Consider the following 25,404-nt stretch of genomic DNA (forward strand, 5'->3'; position numbering starts at 1 on the left):
TAGCTCCAGGAGGACATTTTTAATTTATTTGCTCTTTTGGGGGGAGGGTGAAAAGAGGCAGCATGACTGTCTCACCTGAATTCACTCTCCTCTTTCACCAATCTATTTTTATATGCTTAGGGTTATTCTTCCTTTGCTAGTAAATGTTCTATCTTTTTTCTGGGTCTTCCCTCAGGAAATTGCATAAACACATTGGCTTTAGTCTGTCCTTGCTGGAGAGAGAGGAAATAAACAACCTTGATATTTACTGGGGTAGAAAGGTTGAATTGAAAAGACCTGTGCATTTTCTTCATGAGAAAGTCTCATTGTCAGGAGATGCTCTAAGGATATTTTAAGCCACTTGTGCCCCTCACCTTTCAGAGGCACTGAATTGTTGACAGAACTAACAGTTATGCTTGAAAGAGGATTAAAAGGAAAGAGATTGAGCTAATTTTCATATTAAAGGAGTGACTAATGAGCAATTTTTTGATTGCTTGTAGCTAGACAATTGATGGGTTTCTTGACCACCACAGGTGAAATTTCAAAGACAGACACTCCGGACTGATTGAGCAGAAGTGTTAGATTTTGTATGCAGAATTTTGACATGTAACAGAACCATCCTGCCATTGTGTTGGTATGTGGACAACCTCTTTATAAAAAGTGGTAAAAGCCCCAGTAAATCTCACAAAGTGAATGTGACATTCATATGAATTTGGACATTCATATGAATTTCTTCAGATTCAAAGTGAGAGCAATAATGTTAACTCTGACCTGATAGCTGGTATTTCTGAGACATTTTTTTAAGGAGTTTGTAGAACCCTTGTATCATTTACTTCCAAGTAGTAGCTAACTTTGTTAGCACTAAATGATCTTTAAAGACTGTTGTTTTATGTATTTTTCTTTTCCACTCTGCAGTGTCTCATCCAAGCTATGTTTGATTATTTCAACTCCTTTTCAACCCCAGCTTGTCGTTCTGTTGGATGGAAGTGGAAAACATTTCCGAAACGGAGCATGTCATCTGCTACTGTTTGGTGAAAAAGCATCTCCCTGCTCTAGAGGGGATTACAGCTTCCATCTGCTCCATAATGGGAAAAATATGTGCAGGTCCTCCAGAGTCACTATGCTACCAAACTGCATTAACTTTGGGTATTCGGGCCTGTTGACATTTGATTGGAGGCAATCAAGCTGTCACTCTGCAATTATTTCATTAGGTCCACAAATAAGCATTTGAAGGGTGGTCTGAAAGCCATGCTATTGGGACTCTGAAAAATACCCAGCTCTTCATATTCTGTATTAGATTTGTTTAGATTAAATATGGCATGGGTTTGAACCTATAAAATATAGGATTCTGGGGGGATATGTTTCTAGTGTGCACACAAATAGCACACGTTATCTATATAGGCAGTTATACCATGCTCTTCAGCTTCTGTGTATGCACATTTGTCTAAAGTGTAAGTGTCCATTTGTACAGATCACGTCAGACGTTTAATAAGGAGCGTTCCATAGCCCCATGAGCCTGGAGTCAGGCTTGCTTTAATAAGTGAGGGGAATGGAATTCGTGTGCTTTGCTTTTCTGTATCACCATTACATGGCTGTTAGCCACCTTCAAGTAACAGCCTCCTCCAGAACTACAAATCCTGCCCTAGTAATACAATCCTGTGCTGTGCAGTCACCAGTGTGAGAGTAATCAGATTAACACACATGTGTACGCATTCTCTCTCTCTCTCTCTCTCTCTTTCTGTTGTTTGATTATGGCAGGATAGGCTGAAGGGGAAGTAAGGTGAAGAATTAGAGGCACTGCTTTCTGAAAGTGTGTGTGAGAGGGTCAGAAACAATATACAAGAGAATAAACCCCCATTCAGTGGAGGCTAGAAGTGGAGAAAGCAATTCCACTGACCCTTTTTGTCAAACTTGCAATGAAAAAGTCACAACTGATGTGAAAACGTTGTGCTGCTCCTCGACTGGCTCCTAGATGCCCAGCCTTGAGCAGCTTCACATGTGACACTTCTCAATGGTGAGGAGCAGTCACTGATTGTTTTTGTTTGAGCCCCCGCTGGACCAATAGCTGCAAATGCAAGAGAGACTGTTCCCCGCTCGCCTCAGAAACAGGGGAGGTGGAGTGCTGGCACCGGGGGGGAAGTCATTAGGGTACAGGGTATTGAGGGGAGGAGGAAAGAGGGGAGGTTTGCTGAGGGGAGCCGGTATGAGAGAGGATTAGTGGATCAGAAAAAATTGCTTTCTCCACTTCTAGCCTCCACTGAATGGGGGTTTATTCTCTTCTATATTATTTCTGACCCCACTAATCCCTCTTCCATAATTCTTGCTTTGCAAACCTACAGACAGACAACAACTCAGCATGCACCCCGAGACTTTTGGGTTTGCCTACTGAGTCCATAGCAGCACTGCTGTGAAATAGCTGAAAAGTTGAAAAGCCTTCTGGGTACTGATATGGAAATGGAATTGCTTAAGTGTCCCCCTTCCCTTGGAGCTGCTATTCTCATCTCCAGTTCTGCCAACAGAAGAAGCTCTTTAAAATGGAGCATGCCTGCCACAAACCAGGTGTGCCCGCCACAAACATGTTCACCCTGTACTGCTCAGCAGCATGGGAAAAAGCAAACTGTGGGGAATGCAACAGAGAAGCACCATCTCTGGGAATGGTGTGCAGGATGTATGTCTTTTTTAGAGTTCCCATCCACTTTTGGCATTTTATATCCATATTTCTAGCTGGCAGGGCTGCCAGCGGCCAAACGTTCCCGCATCCCATGGCACTTCATGCATTCAACTGAGCTGCAGGCAGGAGGTGTAGTTTCTCCTGCCAGCTTCCAGGGGACTCTTGGCTCTCTCTGCTCCCACTGCTGGCACCCCTGGAGAAGGCTGCTGCAGCTGGTAGGGAGGGGCAGGCCAGGTGAGGGGATCCTATGGGGGAATGGAAGGGAGACAGAATGGGCATGGCAAAGAGGAGGGGGCTAAGATGGGGGGTTTGTAAAATGGGGGGAGGCTGATGGGGGGAGGGGAGGAATGGGCCCCACAAACCTTAACAACCCCAGCCCCCCCACTGACTCTCTGTAACCCCTCCATTGACCACAAACCTCTCAGGCTGTGTTCCAACCCCCCCTGCACGCTCTCCTCTCCTCCACTAATCCCCTCAGCAAACCTCCCCTCTTTCCTCCTCCCCTCAATACCCTGTACCCTAATGACTTCCCCAACCCCGGCTACGCCCAGTGCCAGCACCCCACCTCCCCCGTTACTGAGGTGAGCGGGGAACAGTCTCTCTTGCATTTGCAGCTATTGGTCCAGTGGGGGCTCAGACAAAAACAATCAGTGACTGCTCCTCACCATTGAGAAGTGTCACATGTGAAGCTGCTCAAGGCTGGACAACTAGGAGCTGGTCGAGGAGCAGCACAACGTTTTCACATCGGTTGTGACTTCTTCGTTGCAAGTTTGACCAAAAAGATTTGCGGAATTGTGAATTTCAAGAACTTTTAACTGTCAGCTGTGACCCAGGAAGCTGCTGAGCTCTGGGAGCGGCTCTAAATCAGTAACCCCAGCTCAGCAGGTTGGAGTGACTCACAATGAGATTGCTTAAATAACAGATGATGGTGATAATTATTATTATTATTTTATTTTATTAATAATAAAAGGCCTGCACTGTGGGGGAGCTGAGCTTTAAAACTGCTTCCAACACCATGCTCAAGGGAAGGCACTTGTGAGGGAGGAGATGAAAGGGAATAGCTATGCCATCCCTGCCCACAAGTCCTTCCCACTCTTCCCTCCTGTCAAGGTTCCTTCCCCACTCTGAACGCTAGGGTACAAATGTGGGGACCTGCATGAAAAACCTCCTAAGCTTATCTTTACCAGCTTAGGTCAAAACTTCCCCAAGGTACAAAATATTCCACCCTTTGTCCTTGAATTGGCCGCTACCACCACCAAACAAATACTGGTTACTGGGGAAGAGCTGTTTGGAAACGTCTTTCCCCCCAAAATACTTCCCAAAACCTTGCACCCCACTTCCTGGACAAGGTTTGGTAAAAAGCCTCACCAATTTGCCTAGGTGACTACAGACCCAAACCCTTGGATCTGAGAGCAATGAAAAAAGCATTCAGTTTTCTTACAAGAAGACTTTTAATAGAAATAGAAGTAAATAGAAGTAAAGAAATCACCTCTGTAAAATCAGGATGTAAAATTACAGGGTAATTAGATTCAAAACATAAAGAATCCCTCTAGGCAAAAACTTAAGTTACAAAAAAGATACACAGACAGAAATAGTTATTCTATTCAGCACAATTCTTTTCTCAGCCATTTAAAGAAATCATAATCTAACACATACCTAGCTAGATTACTTACTAAAAGTTCTAAGACTCCATTCCTGGTCTATCCCCGGCAGAAACAGCGTATAGACAGACACACAGACCCTTTGTTTCTCTCCCTCCTCCCAGCTTTCTGAAAGTATCTTGTCTCCTCATTGGTCATTTTGGTCAGGTGCCAGCGAGGTTACCTTTAGCTTCTTAACCCTTTACAGGTGAGAGGAGCTTTCCCCTGGCCAGGAGGGATTTCAAAGGGGTTTACCCTTCCCTTTATATTTATGACACCTCCCATCACACTTTCACCCCATCACGTTATCTATGGTAATCACCATAACTAACTCTTCAGGTGCCCCCTTGGGTTTTGTGTTCATGAGCACGGTATCATGACTAAAGGAATCAGTGTAATGAGAAACGGTGATGTTTTGGGTGTAGGGCTTTACAGTTTGTAATACTGAAAAATGGAAAAGGAAAGACTCCTTGTCTGCTTGTGATTTTTTTGGCATATAGTGTTTTAATTACTGGATGTTATTCCATCAGATATATTAATCATCTCCTCTTGTTGACCATTTTTATCCAAAGAGAACCAGAATTGGGGTTTTGTTTTGTTTTGTTGTTTTCATTTTTTTTTAATTGGTTGCATTATTTTGGAATTAACTGTACTGACTACAGCAAACTCCACTTAAACCAGGCCCCACGAGTGGGACCTAAACGACTGCACTCACTCCCAAAAGCGATAAGAACGACCTCACCACTTTCAGAATTAAATTCAAATCTCCTTTCTTCTGTTTCGCTTTGCCTTAAGTTCTTAACACTTAAACATGACACCCCTCACTCACGCCCAGAACATGTGCTTCCACTGAAGCAAAAATAAGCCCTTTTAGCAGGCCTCCATGCCCGTAGCGTTCCAGCCTTCCTCTTAGCCATTTCCCTACTCTCTCCCTGCATCTTGGGTTGCTGTCTTCTATGACCATTCCCAGTTTCTGACATACCCCTGTGCCCTTACTCTTCCTGCTGGTTCCCTTGCCCCTTTGCTAACCGGGAGAGAGAATTTTGTCCAAGAGGCTCAGCCCGTGAATGGTACTAATTACAAGTTGTGTTTGGAAGTAGCTAACGCTGCCCCAGCAGGCTCCAGGGACCTCTCAATTAACATCAGTGTCCTGTGGACTGGCACGTTTTGTTTCACTGCAAAGTAAAATACGTGCAGAACGTTGGAACCAGTGGCTAGAATAAAATGCCTTTTTATGTAGGCTTTGTTTTTACAGAACAAAAGTTAAAACTCATCTGTGTGGAAAACTTTCCTTTGTGACCTTGGGGGAGTCTCTTACGCAGGCTATGGCTCAGTTTCCCTGTCTGCAGAATGGGGGTAATGCCTGCCTCATGGGGCTGTTGTAAAGATTAATCAGTGTGTGTAAATTGTTTTGAGGCCCTTGGCTGTAAACTGCTAAAAACTATAATGAAAATTAATGTTTCTTTCTTTTTACATTAGTTTGTATCTCTAACAAAATCTAACACTTGGGCTGGATCCTCAGCAAGCTATGCTGGCTTACACCAGTTGAAGATGTGGCTCTTTTGATTTGACGTAGTTGCTGAAAAGCTCCCCTTTGCTTCCATGGGAGATTTGCATAGACATCCAAAGGCAGGATTTGGCCCATTTTCTCTGCTCTTTGTTTGTGAAATGGCCTTATAATAGGCTGGGCTTACCATCATAGCGCCCCCTCCCGCCTGGAGGCACTGTTGCAAGGGCTGCTTGTCTGCACCTCCTGCCTCTTGCTGGGTCTTCCGGGGCTCAGCCCTCTGGCCAAGTCACATAAAGTTCTAACTCCTTTCCGGGTATTCAAAGTTCCCAAATAAATGCAATCCTGAACAATAGACTCAAATTAACTTAAACAAAAGGTCCTTCATCACACTTAGCCTCAACTTTAAACAAAAGGTGTTTTGCCCTGCCTGGGCTTGATTCACATCTCTTCTTACTTTTACCAGAGTGCTGACTCTGCAGGCTTTTCCCCTCTGCGAGTCCAAATGCAATATAAGTGACACTGACCTTCCACCGCTCCTGAGCATCTCTTCAGTTCCCTTATCCCTGGGCTCTCTCTCCCTGCCTCCTAGAGTCTACCCTGCTCCCTGTGAGTCTCTTCTATTCCTTGTTGCCTTTCCGGAACACCAGCCCAGCAGTGCCTCACCCTTTCTTTCAGGAGCCCACCACAGAATTAGCTTTATTCCTGTGGCCCAGTTTTCCAGACACAGCCAACCCCAAACTGCTGGCTTGGCTGACTCCAGCAGCCCCTTTCCTACAGCTACTGTCTCCTGGTCCTTACTAGAGGACTTTACCCTTTTTTGCTCCCTCCCTAAGAGCTAGCTTGAAACTGCAGGACTCTACAAAGGCACCTGCCAGTTCTCTTCCCTGAGCTAACAGTCGGAGGTCCCTTGTGGTCTCCCTTTCCCAGGGCTCTGACAGGCTTCCTTTGAGGCTCTCACAGTTACCTCTGAACCCTAACTCAAGGCTTGTGCTTCCAAGCCCTAACACAGGGCATCTCCCCTTCAGGAGCCTATGCTGCTTCCTGTGGGTTCCCCCAAGCCTCCAGTCCCAGGCCTTTCCCAAGGAGAGAAATCTGTTCCTTCACTCCCTTGGGATCTCCCTTCCTAACTGAGCAGCTTCCTACTCATAGAACTCAGCTGCTCCCACCACTTGGACCACCTACCTGCTCCAAGGGTCATCATGGGCCAGTTAAGCCCTGATTCTCCCTGAAGGGCCACTGGCCCCATGATAGTCCTTTTATCCCTGTTATGCTCACATTCTGGTAGCTGCGTTTTGGGTAATTAGGTTGAATTAGTTTATTTTTACTTACAGTTTTCTTTGAGTGAATTTTGAGTTTTTGACAAGAGCCAGATGTGCACCCCCAGCAAATGAAGTCCTTTATTCATTCACAGAACTGGCACGACACTGGCATGTCTACAGTGCAAGCTTCCCCACACCCACATTGCCAGTGTGCCGTTCCTTTAACTGCACGCGACACTGGTTTCCATGCCTGTTCAGCCCTGGGCTTCTCAGTTGACACTGCCAACTAGTGCTAATTTTGGAAATGTATTTTGTGATGTGGATGTGTGTTCTCTAGGAATTGGACTGAAACCGTCCAATCATTTCACATAGGCCTCAAAGCAGCCTGATCAGGTCATAATGACTGTTGGTCATTGCTGACTCAGTCTCTATTTGAACTGATGACCTAGAAGTGATAGCTTGATTACCCATTAAGTCCTGAGCCATCCAGCCCCTCTTGATTCTCTTTACTTTAAAGGCAAAAACTTGGTTAATGTGACACCATTCACTGCACCAGCATGAACATTATAAATACTCCCGAATGTCATTTACTTGTTTATGTATCTGTCAAGTTTCCACTACACAAATATGAGACATAATGCTGGGGAAAGACCTCAGATGAGGGGAGAAAGAAAACCAGATGTGCAAACAGCTACAGACAACCTGGGACCAATTGTTGTAGTGGAAAGAATGCTGTCTAGAAACTTAGTTTCTTGTTTCAGCCTTCGTGGTGTACACAGTTCATTAAAATGTATGTGAGATAACAGCAGTAGCTTTGGGGAGAAATAAATTTGGATGTAAATGAGGCAAACCTCAAAGGGCAGCCGCTCAGTTGAGAAATCTTGCTTGTTTGTCTTTGTAACAAAGACATGTGAATGGCCTTCCTGCGAGCACTTATAACAGACGGTCCATCATTCTTTTTGGAAATAGTAATGTCTTCGATAAAAGGGAGGAGCAAATGTCTCTCCACGTAAGGAGCAGATCCCATGATTGCTGTAAGTCTCTATGCAGAGTAATCACTTTTTGCTTTCTGGAAGCTGTGCTGGCAGCTTCTTTTGGAATTGGATTATGTTTATAGTACCCAAGCGTGCCATAGCTGATGAAATATAAATGACTGAGTAGATTCTAAAGGCTGTAAAATAAGTCTGGTGTTAAAAGTGTAAAGCCGGAGTGTATGTTTGCTTGGTGAAATATTTGTTGTTTTTTCAAAAGGGTCGTTACTTCAGTTTTCATCTGAATTTTCATTGCGTAATGGAACATACTTTGCACATTTTCACAGCTTTTGAGTTAAGTGCTGGAACAGAATACTAAAACTGTGCTGTTGGTTAATCCTTCACAGCTCTGCATAATGAAAAGCATTGCTGATTTTACTCTCTCAGGTTGTAAGGGCATATAAGGCGGAGGTCAGATACCACTGACTAGGTTGCACCTTCATCTAGTGGAAATCCAGGATTCGCACAAATGCAGGACCTCACAGCTGCAGAAAGTGCCAGTTGCTTTACTGGACCTCACACACACACACTTTCTCCCTCTGTGGGTCTCTTCAACCCTATATACATGCAGTCTTGCCCCTAGTTTGGCTTATTGGCTCTGAATATCAGACACAGTGCCTATTTCCTTCACAGGTTTGAAGGGCGAACCTTCCCAAACATAGTTCCCTGCGTATTACTTGTTGATGGCTAAACGGTCAACATCTGCCCCTGCCATACAATAAAGGCCACTGTAGGTTTAGAGTGTGGCCTTCTCAAGACACAAATACCATTATTGCACTTCATCGGATGAAGTGAGCTGTAGCTCACGAAAGCTTATGCTCAAATAAATTGGTTAGTCTCTAAGGTGCCACAAGTACTTCTTTTCTTTTTTAAAAAAATCAACAAACCTCACTTGGATTTTGATTTCAGGGTGGAGGGGTTCTAATCATATTGGAAGGATTTAGTAGTTTATGCCAAATCCAACATGGGTTAAGTCACTTTGCTGCTGATTGGAAAACAAAGTCAATCTTTTCCTGAGACAACATGCCATATTTAGTCAGGAAGTGATAAATAATTCCATTTGAAGCACATTTATCCTAAAAACCAAAAGAAACTATAGAGTATAAATAATTTGTAATCCTAATCTGAAGATTTGTCATTTTAGGCTTGTTTGCATTCTCTCTCTCTCCAAAAAGCTCACTGTAAAAAGTGGGTTGTATGTTACTTTATTCTTTTATACAAATAATTAAAATTACATAAGGAGATTTGTAGTTCATTTGCATGTGCTTTATTCTCTGCCCTCTGATTCCTGATCCAGTACCCTTACAGTGTGACCCTTTCACCTTACAAGGGAGTTCGTTCATTTCTATTTGACACGCCAGTGGTGACGCAGCTGTGAAACATTTCTTCCACCAGTGGAGCCTGCAGTGGGTGCTGCTCTGAACATGCGTATCAGCAACCTAAATGGAACAAATCTTGCAGTGGCTTTTCAGCCATTCAGTTTCCTGGCTTTCTTGGATCAAATCAACCTAGATAGATTTCTTTACGGTAGAAAGTGTTGTTACCTCCTTTTTACACATCGAGAAACTGAGTAAGGCTGGCTGGAAAATGGTAGATATGTTCCACAGAAGATTTAGAACAAAACAAACATTTATAGTTTGGTCTGAAATTTTTTCACTGTTTTTTTTTGTTTGTTTTTTTTGAAGAAACTAATCAAAACAACCTTTTTCTATTAATTCAGATTCAAAGTGATTGTTTTGTTTTGAAATTAAATGAACATTTCTGTTTCCTTTTGAAAAGCCATTTTTTGGTTGGAAACCCTTTGTTTGACCCGTGCTCAGAGCTGTGAATGAATGTCCTGTTCAGCATGACTCAGGAAATCTGTGTAAGAACAGAACCCAGATCTCTGACCACCTAACAAGCATTCTATGCCAGGGCTTCGGATGGGGGCCATCACAGAGGTGTTCTGAGAGATTACGCTGATGTTGCACTGGGGATGTTTCCTAGGTACAGTACCATTTTCACCCATTTTATAACCCTTCTATGTCACCAGAACAACATAAAGGGGTTGTAAGTCAGGTGAGAATCGGGACCCATATTAGCAACAGGATTGATGTTGTTTTTGATCCCTTCATTGTAATTCTACATTCAAGGAACCCAGGGCTGAAATATATAATTTTTGGTGTTCTCTCTTGCTGTGCCCTTTACATCATCATTTTTCCTTGGGCTCCAGTCCCTGGCTATATCCATCTTCTTAGTCCCTGTTCTGCAGAGACTGGCTTCCTTTCTCACCACCCGTCTTAGCCTGTTTCTCTTCCTTGTTCCCCAGTGCAGCAAACTTGTTACTCAACTTACTTTCATCTCCCCTAGCCAGTCTTTTCCCTGCCTTGTCCTTGTGGTCATGTTCTTCCATGGATCATCCTCCTCTTCTGTCCACCCTCCAGGTCCTTTTTTTGGCAGGTGTCCACAAATCTTAAATTGTCTGTGTCACCTCTTTTCTCTCCTCTCCTGCATTATACCTTCAAATCCTCATCTGAATTCCATCATCGTCTCCTGCTGCACCTCTGATCCTTAGATCTTTCTCTGCCATGAGCTCTACAGTTAAGTCCAGGAACTGATGAATAGTTTATCCAATTAACATTAGAAGGGGGTATTTCAGGGTAGGTAGAATGTAATTCCATAAATTGGAATTTGGTCAGAATACGAGGCTGACACCTGTAATTTTGTGAAAAGTACCATGAGATCTTTAATGAGGCAAGTAGTCCGGCCATTGGTTTTACAACTGCAGTAGTATGAAAAACTGCATAGCCATCATAGTACAGGGACCCTTAGCACTACCCAGGGTACTGGTTTAGTACTGAGTCAGAGGCAATAATGCCACTTGCAAAGTCACCAGTGCCACTTCCTATAGCACACAGCTTTGCTTAGGAGGTTTCCAAGCTCAAGTCTGCTTATGAAATCACAGTCCAAGGTAGTATGGCTAAATGGAATTCCCCATTCATACTAACATAAATTAAGCTTCTGCTTGGCCAAGCATATTCCATCCATGTCTCTATAACTGTCCTTGATCATTTATGTTCAAAAGTTCCCTCTTTCAGCTTAACAGAGAGTTAACTTTTGATGTTTACTCTTCTCTCAGGCTGTAGGCTCGCAGGGATGGAATGTCTTATCTAGAAGTATACGCAGGCACACACCAAGGATCAGGGCCAACACTAGTTTATCAGCAGAGCACCCGAAGTCTGGAGCAGCTTGTGCACAGCTGACTGACCCAACCAGCTGTGTTTGACTTCTTGGTTCAGCTTTATGGCGGCCTTAAAGAGATATTCCATCATGGGGGCACCATTGGTTTACTTTGGGAAGATTTTCTTCACAAGTAGAGAGAGAGAATTACCTTTTTCTTAAATAAAGGCTTAGATTCTGGGGAGTGCAGGAAAATCTTCATGTACAGTAGGTCCTAACTCCTTGATTCTGTGTACATGGTAGAGTAGTGTCCTTTCTTATGGCAAGGAGGAAGATTTTGTCTAATGATTGACCTTTGCAATGACACCTAATGCTAACAGTGAATCCTTCAACTTTCTTTGCTGGTTAATTACAAAAGAGATATGATTTAATTACAGTCCTGTCACAAGAACTTGGAATGGATCAAGTAGAAATGATGTGTGGCCATGGTAACACACAACTTTGCATGATGTTACAGGAGAGTTACTGCACAACAATACCTTGTGATGAGATGGTAGCTGATGCACGTCAATACTGTAGCAATGGAATCAGACTGGTGATGGAGTCCTTCAGTCGGTAGAGGCAGTCATGTTTACTTGGGATAGCTGCGGTTTCAAAAAGTCAGAGCACTTACATCATTCAGGAGTCAAGTTCAGCTCCTTTTCCAGGAAGAACATTCTAGTTCCAAGATGAGGAATAGACAGAACAGGGATATTTCTATTTCAGTTTAAAAATTCTGAGACAGATCCTCAGCGAGTGTAAATTGGCTCACATCTATTGAAGTCAATGGGGCTACACTAATTTACACCAGCTGAGGATCTGGCACTCTATTATATGGGGTGAAATTTAGTGCTTATCAATGTTAACAACACTGTATAGAGTCAGGCATAGTGAAGGAAAGAATTAGACACACATTGCTATCTCTGTTAACACACCTTATCCTCAAAAAGAAAAGGAGTACTTGGGGCACCTTAGAGACTAACCAATTTATTTGAGCATGAGCTTTCGTGAGCTACAGCTCACTTCATCGGATGCATACCGTGGAAACTGCAGCAGACTTTATATACACACAGAGAATATGAAACAATACCTCCTCCCACCCCACTGTCCTGCTGGTAATAGCTTATCTAAAGTGATCATCAGGTTGGGCCATTTCCAGCACAAATCCAGGTTTTCTCACCCTCCACCCCCCCACACAAATTCACTCTCCTGGTGATAGCCCATCCAAAGTGACAACTCTTTACACAATCTGCATGATAATCAAGTTGGGCCATTTCCTGCACAAATCCAGGTTCTCTCACCCCCTCACCCCCCTCCTAAAAACCACACACACAAACTCACTATCCTGCTGGTAATAGCTCATCCAAAGTGACCATTCTCCCTACAATGTGCATGATAATCAAGGTGGGCCATTTCCAGCACAAATCCAGGTTTTCTCACCCCCCCTTCCACCTCCATACACACACAAACTCACTCTCCTGCTGGTAATAGCTCATCCAAAGTGACCATTCTCCCTACAATGTGCATGATAATCAAGGTGGGCCATTTCCAGCACAAATCCAGGTTTTCTCACCCCCCCTTCCACCTCCATACACACACAAACTCACTCTCCTGCTGGTAATAGCTCATCCAAACTGACCACTCTCCAAGTTTAAATCCAAGTTAAACCAGAACATCTGGGGGGGGGGGTAGGAAAAAACAAGGGGAAATAGGCTACCTTGCATAATGACTTAGCCACTCCCAGTCTCTATTTAAGCCTAAATTAATAGTATCCAATTTGCAAATGAATTCCAATTCAGCAGGTTTTTTTTGCGAATACAGACTAACACGGCTGTTACTCTGACACCTTATCCTGTATAACCTCTGTAGTTGTGACTATTATTCTTATGTATAGAACATCATAACGTGCGAGACCCTTTAAAGACAAATGCCCTGGAGAGCTTACTGTCTTGCTATCCAGCATGAGATATTTATCTGAACTATCCTGCCGGTGATAGCACCACATCATTTTAAAGTCTGTTTTTTTTTTGTTTTTTTTTTGGTGTGGTAGTGGTAATTAAATTCTAGTCCCTTCTTGACTGGATGGAAGACAGAAATCTATCTTTACTGTACACAGTTTATAATTCTTAAGAGGCCATGGTGATGAGCATGCTATGGCAACCTAGTTAGATATAGAGTAGGCTATCGGTTATATTAACTTGTGCCAAATTTTGGGTTGGTTTGAAAATGACATGTAGATCCACGTCTTCTCTGAATTATCCTGGTGTAGATCAGAACTTTTAAACATGTTGGGGAACCCTGGTTAAACTTAGCTGAAAACGCTTTAAACAACATGTCTTCTAATCCACTGAGATCTACATTGGCACAGGGATGTGCTCACACAATTCTCAATGCGTGATCAGGGGCATAGTTTGGCTGGCCCCTAGGAATGGGGCCAATCAGGGTTAGAACTGTTTTGAGAAACCATTTGAACTGGAATCTGTCTAACCCAAGTTTAAGCATAGTAACTGATATCACAAGCCCAAAATAAACAAAGTTTTATACCAAGGCCACCTAATCTAGTTCACTAAACTACTGCAGATTTGAACCTAGCCTTCAGCGATGGAAAGACAGATCAAATTCTCCGATTCGTGAGTAGGGTTCTCACTGAAATCAATAGGCCAAATTAACTGCTGACTTACGTGGGTGTAACTCTGTTGCTTAAAACAGAGTGAATTTGGCCTAATTTCTGAGCCCATAACTGCTTCAAGGGCAGAATTTACCTTGAATCATTACCCTGCTCAACACCTTGCTAGACCATTGAGGATGGCATTTTAAATAGTGCTGCAGAGTCACATGGATTGCACTATACAGGCAACTGCGACAAACTTGTTTTGCAGAGGTTGAGTAAAAAAGCCTATAGCACAACAAATCTGCCAGCTCTTGCTCTTTTGAAGTAAGACCTGTTTGTTGTGCTTCATCTTGAATCTTAATATGCTATTAAAGAAAAAAAATCTCTTTTGCTCCTCCAACTCCTCCCCCTTTACCATCTTCTAGTTCAGGGGTGGGCAAACTTTTTGGTCCAAGGGCCACATTGGGGTTGCAAAACTGTAAGGAGGGCCGGGTAGGGAAGGCTGTGCCTCCCCAAACAGTCTGGCCCCAACCCACATCCGCCCCCTCCCACTTCCCGCCTCCTGACTGTCCCCCTCAGAACCTCCCACCCATCCAACCCCCCCTGCTCCTTGTCCCCTGCCCGCCCCCTCCTGGGATCCCCTGCCCCTAACAGCCCCCCGGGACCCCACCCTCTATCCAACCTCCCCTGCTCCCAGTCCCCTGACTGCCCCCGGGACCCCTCGCCCCAGCCCCCTTACCATGCCGCTCGGAGCCGCATGTCTGGCAGCCGCGCCACCCAGCCAGAGCCAGACACGCTGCCCTGCAGGAGCGCGCAGCCCCACCGCCCAGAGTGCTGCCCACGTGGCGGCGTGGCGGCGGGGGAGGGGCCGGAGGCTAGCCTCCCCAGTAGGGAGCTCAGGAGCCGGGCCAGATGTGGCCTGCGGGCCATAGTTTGCTCACCTCTGATCTAGTTCCAATAGCTGGAATAGCACCTTTGTACTTCAAAAAAGTAGCTGTGGTAGTATTAGGCACTGCTGATTGGACAGCCGCATAACCTACTCTTGGCTAATAAGCATAGTGATATGCAGTCAGCTTGAGGAAAGTTAGGAGTTTGGGTTTTTTGTACTTCTGGCTCTGTTTTGTAAATAGGTGGATGAAGAAGGGGTTTAAAATGAAAAGCAGGCAGGGTATCTTTGATTTTTCTTCAGTGACCCTAACATATGCTGATGAATATTATTACCTGAGCAGTAGCTAGCAAGTTGCTGCAGTAATGTGCTGATGCAACAAGAAAGTAGCAGTAGCTCTGAATAAATCATTTATGCGTGCACTGCAGACTGTGCTTCAGGGGATGGCGTTAACGGTGGCGCACTTTCAGACAAACAGAGGAAAAGGCTTTCACCCAACTTTTTACTTAAACCTAGGAGGAATAAAACAGGTCAGTGGTGAATATTAAATTAACTTCTGGCCATCTTCCAAAGTGATTTGGCCTACTTAGGAAACATCAAGAATGAAGAAAGCTTTGCTTCTTCGCATCCTGATTTCTCCAGGGAGGGGGCAGAAGAGCTCTGTGCATGGATTACAAAAGCAACCTGATTTCATAAATCAACAGTTCTCTCTCTCTCACTCACTCTCTCACACACACACGTCTTTCAGTGTCATAGAGATATTTATTCCATATTCATTTCATAATTCTAACGTATCTGATATGTTCATACGAACAGAACAACATACATAGATAGATGGGGTGGATCAAGCTGGTATTCAGCCTTGCAAAATCATTGTGGAAATTTACCAGACCGGAGTCAAATTTTACTCTCTCTCCATTCGGGTGGATGATGATGAAAAGAATATTACTCAACCATAACAAAATATGCTTTTCCGAGGCTAGTGGACAAGCAGAACTTTGCAAGGCTCTCTTTCTGATACACTGAATGAAGGATATTCTATTGTCCTTTGTAGTGTACCAGGTCCTCCTCCTCCCCCCCCCCTTTTTTTTTTGTATTTTTGGTATTAATCTAAAATACAGTATTTGTTTACTGAAAATAAAACTATGTTTTAGGGTAAATCTGGATTCAGAACAGCAGATAATCCAAGGATTGGGAACAATGGGGTTAAACCAGCTATAGTGGTTTGATGTCCCATAGGAAAAAATATTGTGCCATATCATCCCCTCCTAGAGAAAAATCCCTGAGAGGGAGTTGTGTGAACAGGAGAAGCTCTGTAAGGTTCCCTTGCTGAATTTTCACCCAAAGCCTCTTATTCCACAGGTGTGAAGAGAAAGAGAATGACTCACCATCCCTAGGGTGACCAGACAGCAAGTGTGAAAAATCGGGACGGGGATGGGGGGTAATAGCAGCCTACATAAGAAAAAGACCCCAAAATTGGAACTGTCCCTATAAAATCGGGACATCTGGTTACCCTAACCGTCCCCCAGAATGAGAAGGAGGGTTAGCCACTCGAACCTGCAGATCTCTATGGCCTCTGTATGTATAGCATCATTTGCATTGTGGGAACTGGGGGGAGTGGCCGCTGGATGCAATCTTAGGGCCTTTAGCTTAGTTATCATGAAAACCATCCTGATTAAAAAGGCAGCCCAGAGAGAGGGAAAATTTCCCCCGTTGGGGGAGTATGGCATAGTCACTAGAGGTGCCTGAAGCAACGTTAGATACGTTTACAAAATGAATGTGTAGGAGTCACTTTGCTTCATTCAGGGACTGGATTCAGTATGAATAGCGGTAATGTTTATTGACCAATTTGGATACTGTGCATTAAAGAGGCCATTGAAATACAAGGTTAGAGCATCCATCCATCCTTCCCCCTACTTATGTATTTTGTTTTCCTATGATACTCCACCCACACTTTCCCTTTATTTGAAATAATAGATCTGGTCAAATATTTTTATGAAACTTTTTGGATGATAAATGGCTTCTTGTTGAAAAACCAGAAACAAAAACACCTCTAATTTTCTAAAAATCTATAGATTTTGGTAAAGATTTTTGGTTTTGGTTTTTGAAAAATGACTTTTTTCCCCCAAAAATGGCTTAAAATTTTTTTGGTTTTAGTTTTTCATTGAAAACTTGAAAAATGTTCACAGGGAATTTTGAGGCGGGGGCGGGGAGGAAGGGATTTTTTTTTCAAATTTTCCCTGTGCAAACTAATTAGGATTTTCCAACCAGCTCAAAATAATAATACTTGATGTGCTGTCTAAGTGATACAGCAGTACCTGCACTTTATAGCCCTGGTGGCCAGACTTTTTTGGTGAAGGGTCCTCAACTCTGGAGTTAACTCCTCCCACCTTTGGTGTGAGGATATATGGATCTGCAGGTCATTCTGCAAGCCCTCTCATTTCTTTAAGACTTTTGTGAGGGGGGTGGATTGAATGGAATGTGAAGGGAGGATGTGCTTATCTCTTCTGTTTGTTTCCTGGGTGGTTCACTCCTTAAATATGAATATTTGAAATATTGTGTCTTTATGAAAATTGTAACGATCCTAGAGCAGTAGGATTCTTTGACTGTATATATATAGTCAAAGATCTTTACAAACACTAATGAATCTTTCCTGAAACTCCCCCATTGTTATCCCCATTTTAGAGAGGAGGAAGCTGACACACAAAGAGCCTGCTCCTGCTCCCACTGAAGTCAGTAAAAGTTTGCTGTAGTTGACTGGGAGCTTGCTAGCCCCCAAATGACTTGCCTTGGGTCAGACAGTATCTGTATGTCACAGCCAAGAAGAGCAGTATTCTGCCGACTCCTTTCTCTGGTCTTTAATCGCCAGATCATCCTTTTCCCTTGGAAGCATACTCCTCAGACCTCAGTTTCGAGGGCATGTATCTTGGGCTAATCTGGGCCATACTAAGCCTTAAGCCTTTGTTGCTTACACACAAAGATGTGAAGGGCCACTTCAATCCTATAATCTCTGGAGCAAGAGAGATAAGCACGAAGTGCCAAAAAAGAAAAAAAACACATTATTTATTTATTTATTTATTTTAATAATGCCTGATGCCCTATTGTGCTATGTCCTTTACAGACACGTAGGCCATGTCTGTGCGACAAAATTATGTCGACCTAACTTACATTGGCGTACGGCCACCTCAGTTATTAAATCACTTGTGTGTGTGCACACTTGGCGCCTTGTGTCAGCATGTGCATCCTCACCAGGAGCGCTTGTATCGATTGTATTGTCAATATGGGGCATTGTGGGATGGCTCCTGAAAGCCAGTAACAGTCGATGTAAGCAACACAGTGACTATGCTGACACCATTGACCTAATTACTTACACTGTTCGGGAAGGTGGTGTTACTAAATTGGTGTAGCGAGTCCTTTACATTGGTGGGAGCCGAATTTAAGTGAAGACACTTCCACAGCTAGGTTGATGCTAAGCAGCTTATGTCAACCTACCCCTATAGTGTAGACCAGACCTAGTAAGAGATGGACTCTGCCCTGAAGAGCTTACCGTCTAAATAAACAAGAAAGACAAAGGGGGAAGGAGAAACAGAGGCACAGATAAGTGAAGTGACTCACCTACATGGAATAGACCTGGGTCTCCTAAGCTCCAGTTCAGGGCCCTATCCACTGGACCACACTCCCTCTGTACAGTCAGTCAGTAATTCCTGCTGAATTTATTAAGATTGAAAGGTAATCATCTATGGGCATTATTATGTATCATTTACTTTTTGACTAGTTTAAATCAAAATCACAACTGTTTTATGAACTAACTTCTAGCTGAACTAGCCAAATTGTCTGTTGGTGTCAATCCCATCAAAATCAGCTGAACTACACCCTTCCACAGGAGCAGAGAATTAAGCTCATCGTCTTTATTTAGACAATCCAGTAAGGTTCTAGCACCTTTCAGTTTTAATTGGAAATTTCAGCCTGAAAGATCATTAGGAAGAAATAATAAATTTCAAAGATGAGGATTCAAATGCATTTGGCCATAACTAAAGTCCAGAATCTGTGTTTCACCGATAAGATCTGACAGTGTGCGATAGTGCCCACACATGCTGTAAGGAGTTTTCTCTAACACATGAACAGAGCCCAATTCTGACATGACAGCGAATCCTTAGTAAAGTGACTGCATTGGTGTGACTGGATGGTGAATTTGTTTCATGTGGTATAATGGTAAGAATAACCATCAATGAGTTGTTCATTATCTATCTTTTACGGTTACAACAGAGTTACTGTTATCAAAGCTCTAGGAACTGGTGCCTAAACAACCAGGAACGTGGGTCTGGTTGCAGACTTGAAAGGGAAAACAAGCTGTAGGACAGTAAGAGGCTCACTCCTTCCCCAGCACCTACTATGTCATTGCCAGAAATCACAATGTTTCCTGACTGTCTCTGCAAATATGCATGCTTGTAGCCCATTCAGAGCACAGCATATCTGTTGACAAACTCCATTTGACATATAGAGTCCAGGTTTATCTCTCAGGCTCCTCTCTGTTTCCCTGTTTCTCTTCAAAGACTTTATTAGGACTGCCGTAGCTGATACTGTAAATATTTGTTGGAACAGGCGGACAGACACATTAAAAATAGAATAACCTTCAAGGAATGCAGCGTTCATTTCCTTGGTTTAAAAAATAGTGAGAGAGATTTTGCAGAGCTGGTCAGAAAACGGATTTTCTTTTTCCCTGTGGAAAATTTTGATGTAAATGAAAACAAAAATCATTAACTCAAAAAATTGTAAACCAAAAATTTTGGCTGCAAAGTTTCAGCTAAATTTCAGCTAAATATGGAAAAGCTTCAGTTCAAAAATGCCACTGCAGTGCCCTTATGATACTTGTACTTTGTGTTCCTCCTGCCCCCATTCTCTTCTATGAGCGAGGCTCCCTGGCCAGACTACATCTTCCATGATACATCATGGTCCCCTCTTGCTGAGCCTACGCAGTGCCTCATGGGAGTCCCAGGTTACTGTGCAGTATGGGAGATGTAGTCTGGCTGGGTAGCCTGGCCCATAGAGAAGAATGGGGGCATGAGACGTCGAACTACAGATCTGATGGGGAACTTCCAAACTGAAATTCTTCATTTTTCAGGTGGAGCGTTCCAGTTTTGGGATGTTCTGTTTTTTGATGGAAAGCAGACATTTTTGTAACAGATTTTTAGCTGAAAATCCAATTTTCTGTCAGACAACAGTTTTGATAGAAAATTTTCAATCAACCCTAGATTTTAGTGCTCCTGAAATGAGGGACTAATATCACTGTCTTAAAAGCACGATGGAGTATGTGAAAGCTCTGCCAATGCACATCAGTTCTGACCTGCACCACTCTGCTCTCCTAGTTCTGAACTCCTCGTTAAGCAAGCCTGTCCAAATGTGTGGTTAGTTTGCTGATGTGTACAAACTGTGCTCAGTCTGAGACTGTCAAACTTCTCTTCATTTGTGGCCCCAGCCAGGTTTTGCAGCAGGTCTTTTTTCCAAAGGTTGAAGGGCTAGCTCATTGAGCCACCAAACCCTCAATTATGTTTCAACATCTGGTTTGATTCTCTGCAGATAAATAGCAGCTTTGCCACTAACAACAAAACCTTAATTCATTGTGGTTTGCTCAAGCACTGAGAGCAAATATTTTCCCTTTGCCGTTTGGGGTCATTTTGAGGGAAAAACAGAGTTGGAGATATTTCAACCCTTTTAAAATTATTATTACTTCCTAGAGAAAATAGAATGTAAAGCACCTTTTCCTTCCATTTGTGAGATTATTTTTATGGGGAAATTGCTGGCCTTGTAAGGAAACATTGTTGACTAAGGATCAGGAAAGATGATACAAGTCAATTGTGTTTTAAAGAAAACAATCATTTTTAATTCAGGCCTTAATAAAGCCTCATAAAAAGGTACAGTCTACTTCTCTCTGTCTCTTTTCCTCTTTCATTTTCCCCCGTAAAACATTGCCAGGGCTTACACATGAACGGAGCGGGGAGAACAGGTCTGTGAGTATTGCAATTATAAGTATTTTAGGAAATGTCCATGGCTGTATAAGCTGCTGATTCCACTTATTGATGTTTGGAAGGCTGAAGTTTCTATCTAGGTCATGTTCTCCAAGGCTGCTGTTTCTATTACAGCCAGACCTTCTGTTGACTTGGGCTGTCTTAATGCATCAAAGAGCCTCTGCTATGCTTCAGTTCCTGTTCTGAACTCAAGTTGCACCTTTCAGTTTTTGCTTATAATCACTGAGGTGGGTAGCCTAGCAATGGGAAGTCAAGCATTAAGCAGTTACTTTCTAATACTCCAAGAAGAAGGAGAGGAAGGCAAATCTTGTCATGTTTTTATTATTATACATTTTAAAATCTCTTCTTAAATCCCTTTCCCCACCCTTTTTTCTTTTTAGGATTATGCACATCATAATCCAGTTATTGGCATCAAAGATAATGAGAGTTGAATCCTAAAGAACAGTTAAGATTCTTTTATTAAAACATAATTTTAAAAAGAGGGGAACACGCCAGCACAAAAATAAAAATATTAAAGCAATGTGGGAATGTTTCCATGTCTCCGTACAGCACAATAATAATAAAACAATAGGTACCATTTTGTGATGGGATAGTTCACTTGTTTGGCTAGTGGATTATGTGTCTGAATTGTTTTACCTGTTAATTTAGGTTGGCACGATCACTCATCCTCCTCACTGTGGTGTAGTACAGCATCACAGATATGGAGGGTGATAAAAAATACTGCGTTTTAGAATGCTCAGTTGGTTACTGTCGACGAGAAATGTTGTGGAAGGCATTGCATTGGGAGGGCATTTGAAATTTGTTCTCTTTTATTATGATTTTTAGACCTGGAAATTGCAATGCAAATTTGTTTCATCATGTAGGATCAGGTCCTGCTCACTGTTACATCAATGTAAATCCAATGTAATTCCAGTGACGGGAAGCAGAATCTGGTAAATGTTTTATAATCACCCCCTTACCAGATATTTCTCAGACAGCTGTGCTCAGGGTAGAATGGGATATGGTGTGTGACAGTGTACAGCTGGGGCAGATTATAGCAACATCTTTTTTCTTCATTAGTGCTGCAACAGTTTGATTTTTCCTTCTGGTCACTCTATGGCCTCAGTTAATTTTTATACATTCCCACATCTCCCGACTGTTAAAGGATTGTGTTCAGATCCCTGTGCTGTTAGACCACAGCACTAACCAATTGAGCAGAGTCCCAAGATTCTTTAAGGGCAGGGAAGTGTTAAATCCCTCATGTGATGGAGAGTAAAAGAAGTGGGATTACTGTTCACGACTCTGATTTGCCATTCTGCTGGACCGTGAGGAGATTAGAAGGACCAAGTACTTGGGCTAAACCATCTGCATGTCTCGAAGGGGAGTGTGGAGGATGTACAGATGTTCAGTCAAAGTCTATGCAATCCGTGTTCCCAGAAGATTATTCTCCCTGACCCTTTGCTCCCCCCTTACTTAAGCAGGTCAGCTTTTGCATAGCACTGGGACTCAGTAAATACTATGGATAAAAGCAAAGAAGCCTGTTGGGCATTGGGATACTTTCTTGAAAAACACAACAGAGTGTTCAACCATGGCTCTGGGCTGCTGTGTGCTGAAGAATGCAGGTATTTTTGTTTTTAATTTGTAGAGAGGATTTCCTGCTGTAGCTTTTTGGTGTGGGAAGGGTTTTCCCCCGTCTCCTATATAGAAAAGTTTGGTTTCCCAAATAAAAGTTGCTCCTGTTTTCCATTTTAAGAGCCAAGGAATGCAGTAAAGTTTCAGCAACAGGTAGTTCCTGTCAAACTTGATTTAAAGTGCCAGAACTTTTCAACTTTCGTCTTTGCTCTGTGAATGCTGGCATGTGTGCTTTTGGAATTTCATTTTATGATTTTATTTTTGTTTGCACATAGCACAGAGATTTGTCTGAACAGTGCATTCACTGTCAGCTACTAGACAGGATTAAAGAATACAAAGTAGCTGTCTGAAAACTTGCTGCATAATCAGTCTGTTAGTAGCCACCAGGTATGGAATGAGTTTGGTGGTTCTCTGCTTCTCTGTTGGCCATTCCCAGTGTGTGACTATTAATATTGAGTGATGTGTTAATGGATGACTGTTAGTAATTTGGCACAAAGGTCATGCTTTTATTTTTTATCTCCCTTCTTGTAAATCATCAGACAAGTCTTCTGTTTTAGCATTTTATTATTAATAACACTGGTATCATCTAATCATGGCAGTGATATAATCTATGGAATCAGGTTGTATTGGTTTTTTGATTTAAGTTTCTGCTGCAGTGGAGCTCTATTTGTTCATCACTGCAAAAGTGCAGACTGGACAGGATTATTCGTTGTCAAATGAAATAAAAAATTAAAAAGACCCCAGGCAAAACACCGATTCAGTCACACATTTTTGCATCAGATGCATGATCAGTTTAATAAGTGAGATCCATCTACTGCTTGGAGGGAGGGGAGCTGGAGGGAGGGATAGAAGAAGAGGAAGAGAGGGCCTTGATTTGTTATGTTTGACAATTGGCTCTTTCAGCTTTGTTTCTCCACAGCTAGAGGGGTCTGTGGGGTTGGATGTTGTTTTGTTTTGTTGTTAAAACTCATTAGTGTCAAATCTACTGATGTCTGATAAAGATTACACTGATGTGTAAACCCGTGGAAGGGGGGGTGTGAGAGAGAGAGGGAGGGAGAGACTGTTACTAGTATGCAGGTGCTAAAAGGATTAGAGGCAGGGTCAATAACATATCACTTAACACAGTGGCAGAGGTTGACAACCTTAAACTACTGCAAGTGAAAGCCGAGAGTGCAGATTGACATGCCAAGCATCCAAGTGTTACTGTCTTAATTCCCTCTCCTTATACTGTCCTACTTGTGTCTTCTGACACATTCAACACAACTCCCCCACACTCTAGCTCCTCCTCTAGCATGACACTGAGCAGTGACTGTTACTACAGAGTGACACCAATCAGTGGAAGAAGCACCGCAAGCTATCTCACTGCACTCCCTCCAGAACTGCCCCAGGACTGTTTTATGAAAATGATACTTTGCTAACACAGATGAAAGCCTGTCAAGAATAATCTTCCAGGCATAATATACATGAGGATTCTGGGTGGACTCCTCCTGAAGGTCGAAACAACAGACTGGACTTCTACATAGAGTGCTTCCACCGATGTGCATGGGCTGAAATTGTGGAAAAGCAGCATCACTTGCCCCATAACCTCAGCCGTGCAGAACACAATGCCATCCACAGCCTCAGAAACAACTCTGACATCATAACCAAAAAGGCTGACAAAGGAGGTGCTGTCGTCATCATGAATAGGTCGGAATATGAACAAGAGGCTGCTAGGCAGCTCTCTAACTCCACATTCTACAGGCCATTACCCTCTAATCCCACTGAGGGTTACCAAAAGAAACTACACCATCTGCTCAAGAAACTCCCTGAAAAAGCACAAGAACAAATCCGCACAGACACACCCCTAGAACCGCAAGCAGGAGTATTCTATCTGCTACCCAAGATCCATAAACCTGGAAATCCTGGTTGCCCCATCATTTCAGGCATTGGCACCCTGACAGCAGGATTGTCTGGCTATGTAGACTCCCTCCTCAGACCCTACGCTACCAGTACTCATAGCTATCTTCAAGACACCACTGACTTCCTGAGGAAACTACAATCCATCAGTGATCTTCCTGAAAACACCATCCTAGCCACTATGGATGTAGAAGCCCTCTACACCAACATTCCACACAAAGATGGACCACAAGCCGTCAGGAACAGTATCCCCGATAATGTCACGGCTAACCTGGTGGCTGAACTTTGTGACTTTGTCCTCACCCATAACTATTTCACATTTGGGGACAATGTATACCTTCAGATCAGCGGCACTGCTATGGGTACCCGCATGGCCCCACAGTATGCCAACATTTTTTGGCTGACTTAGAACAACGCTTCCTGAGCTCTCGTCCCCTAATGCCACTACTCTACTTGCGCTACATTGGTGACTTCTTCATCATCTGGACCCATGGAAAAGAAGCTCTTGAGGAATTCCACCATGATTTCAACAATTTCCATCCCACCATCAACCTCAGCCTGGACCAGTCCACACAAGAGATCCACTTCCTGGGCACTACAGTGCTAATAAGCTATGGTCACGTAAACACCACCCTATACCGGAAACCTAATGACTGCTATACTTACCTACATGCCTCCAGCTTTCATCCAGACCACACCACACGATCCATTGTCTACAGCCAAGCTCTACGATACAACCGCATTTGCTCCAACCCCTCAGACAGAGACAAACACCTACAAGATCTCTATCAAGCGTTCTTACAACTACAATACCCACCTGCTGAAGTGAAGAAACAGATTCACAGAGCCAGAAGAGTACCCAGAAGTCACCTACTACAGGACATGCCCAACAAAGAAAATAACAGAACGCCACTAGCCATCACCTTCAGCCCCCAACTAAAACCTCTCCAACGCATCATCAAGTATCTACAACCTATCCTGAAGGACGACCCATCACTCTCACAGATCTTGGGAGACAGGCCAGTCCTTGCTTACAGACAGCCCCCCAACCTGAAGCAAATACTCACCAGCAACCACACACCACAC

The 25,404-nt window shown here is 43.2% G+C and overlaps 1 protein-coding gene across 5 annotated transcripts in view; it reads left to right on the plus strand.

The window, feature by feature from the left end:
• Positions 1 to 25,404, plus strand: part of NHS (NHS actin remodeling regulator) — a 344,832-nt gene that overhangs the window by 225,709 nt on the left and 93,719 nt on the right. Inside the window, exon 1 of one of the 5 annotated variants that reach the window (XM_073356244.2) lies at positions 22,346 to 22,412. The exons of the other annotated variants lie outside the window; for them this stretch is intronic. Coding sequence (XP_073212345.2) covers positions 22,379 to 22,412 — 34 coding nt within the window. The 5' untranslated portion in view covers positions 22,346 to 22,378. Of the gene's footprint in view, positions 1 to 22,345; positions 22,413 to 25,404 lie in introns of those variants that run through there. 5 annotated transcript variants of the gene reach the window in all.

The sequence above is a fragment of the Lepidochelys kempii genome, chromosome 1 (genome assembly GCF_965140285.1).
Source record: "Lepidochelys kempii isolate rLepKem1 chromosome 1, rLepKem1.hap1, whole genome shotgun sequence".
NCBI lineage: Eukaryota > Metazoa > Chordata > Testudines > Cheloniidae > Lepidochelys > Lepidochelys kempii.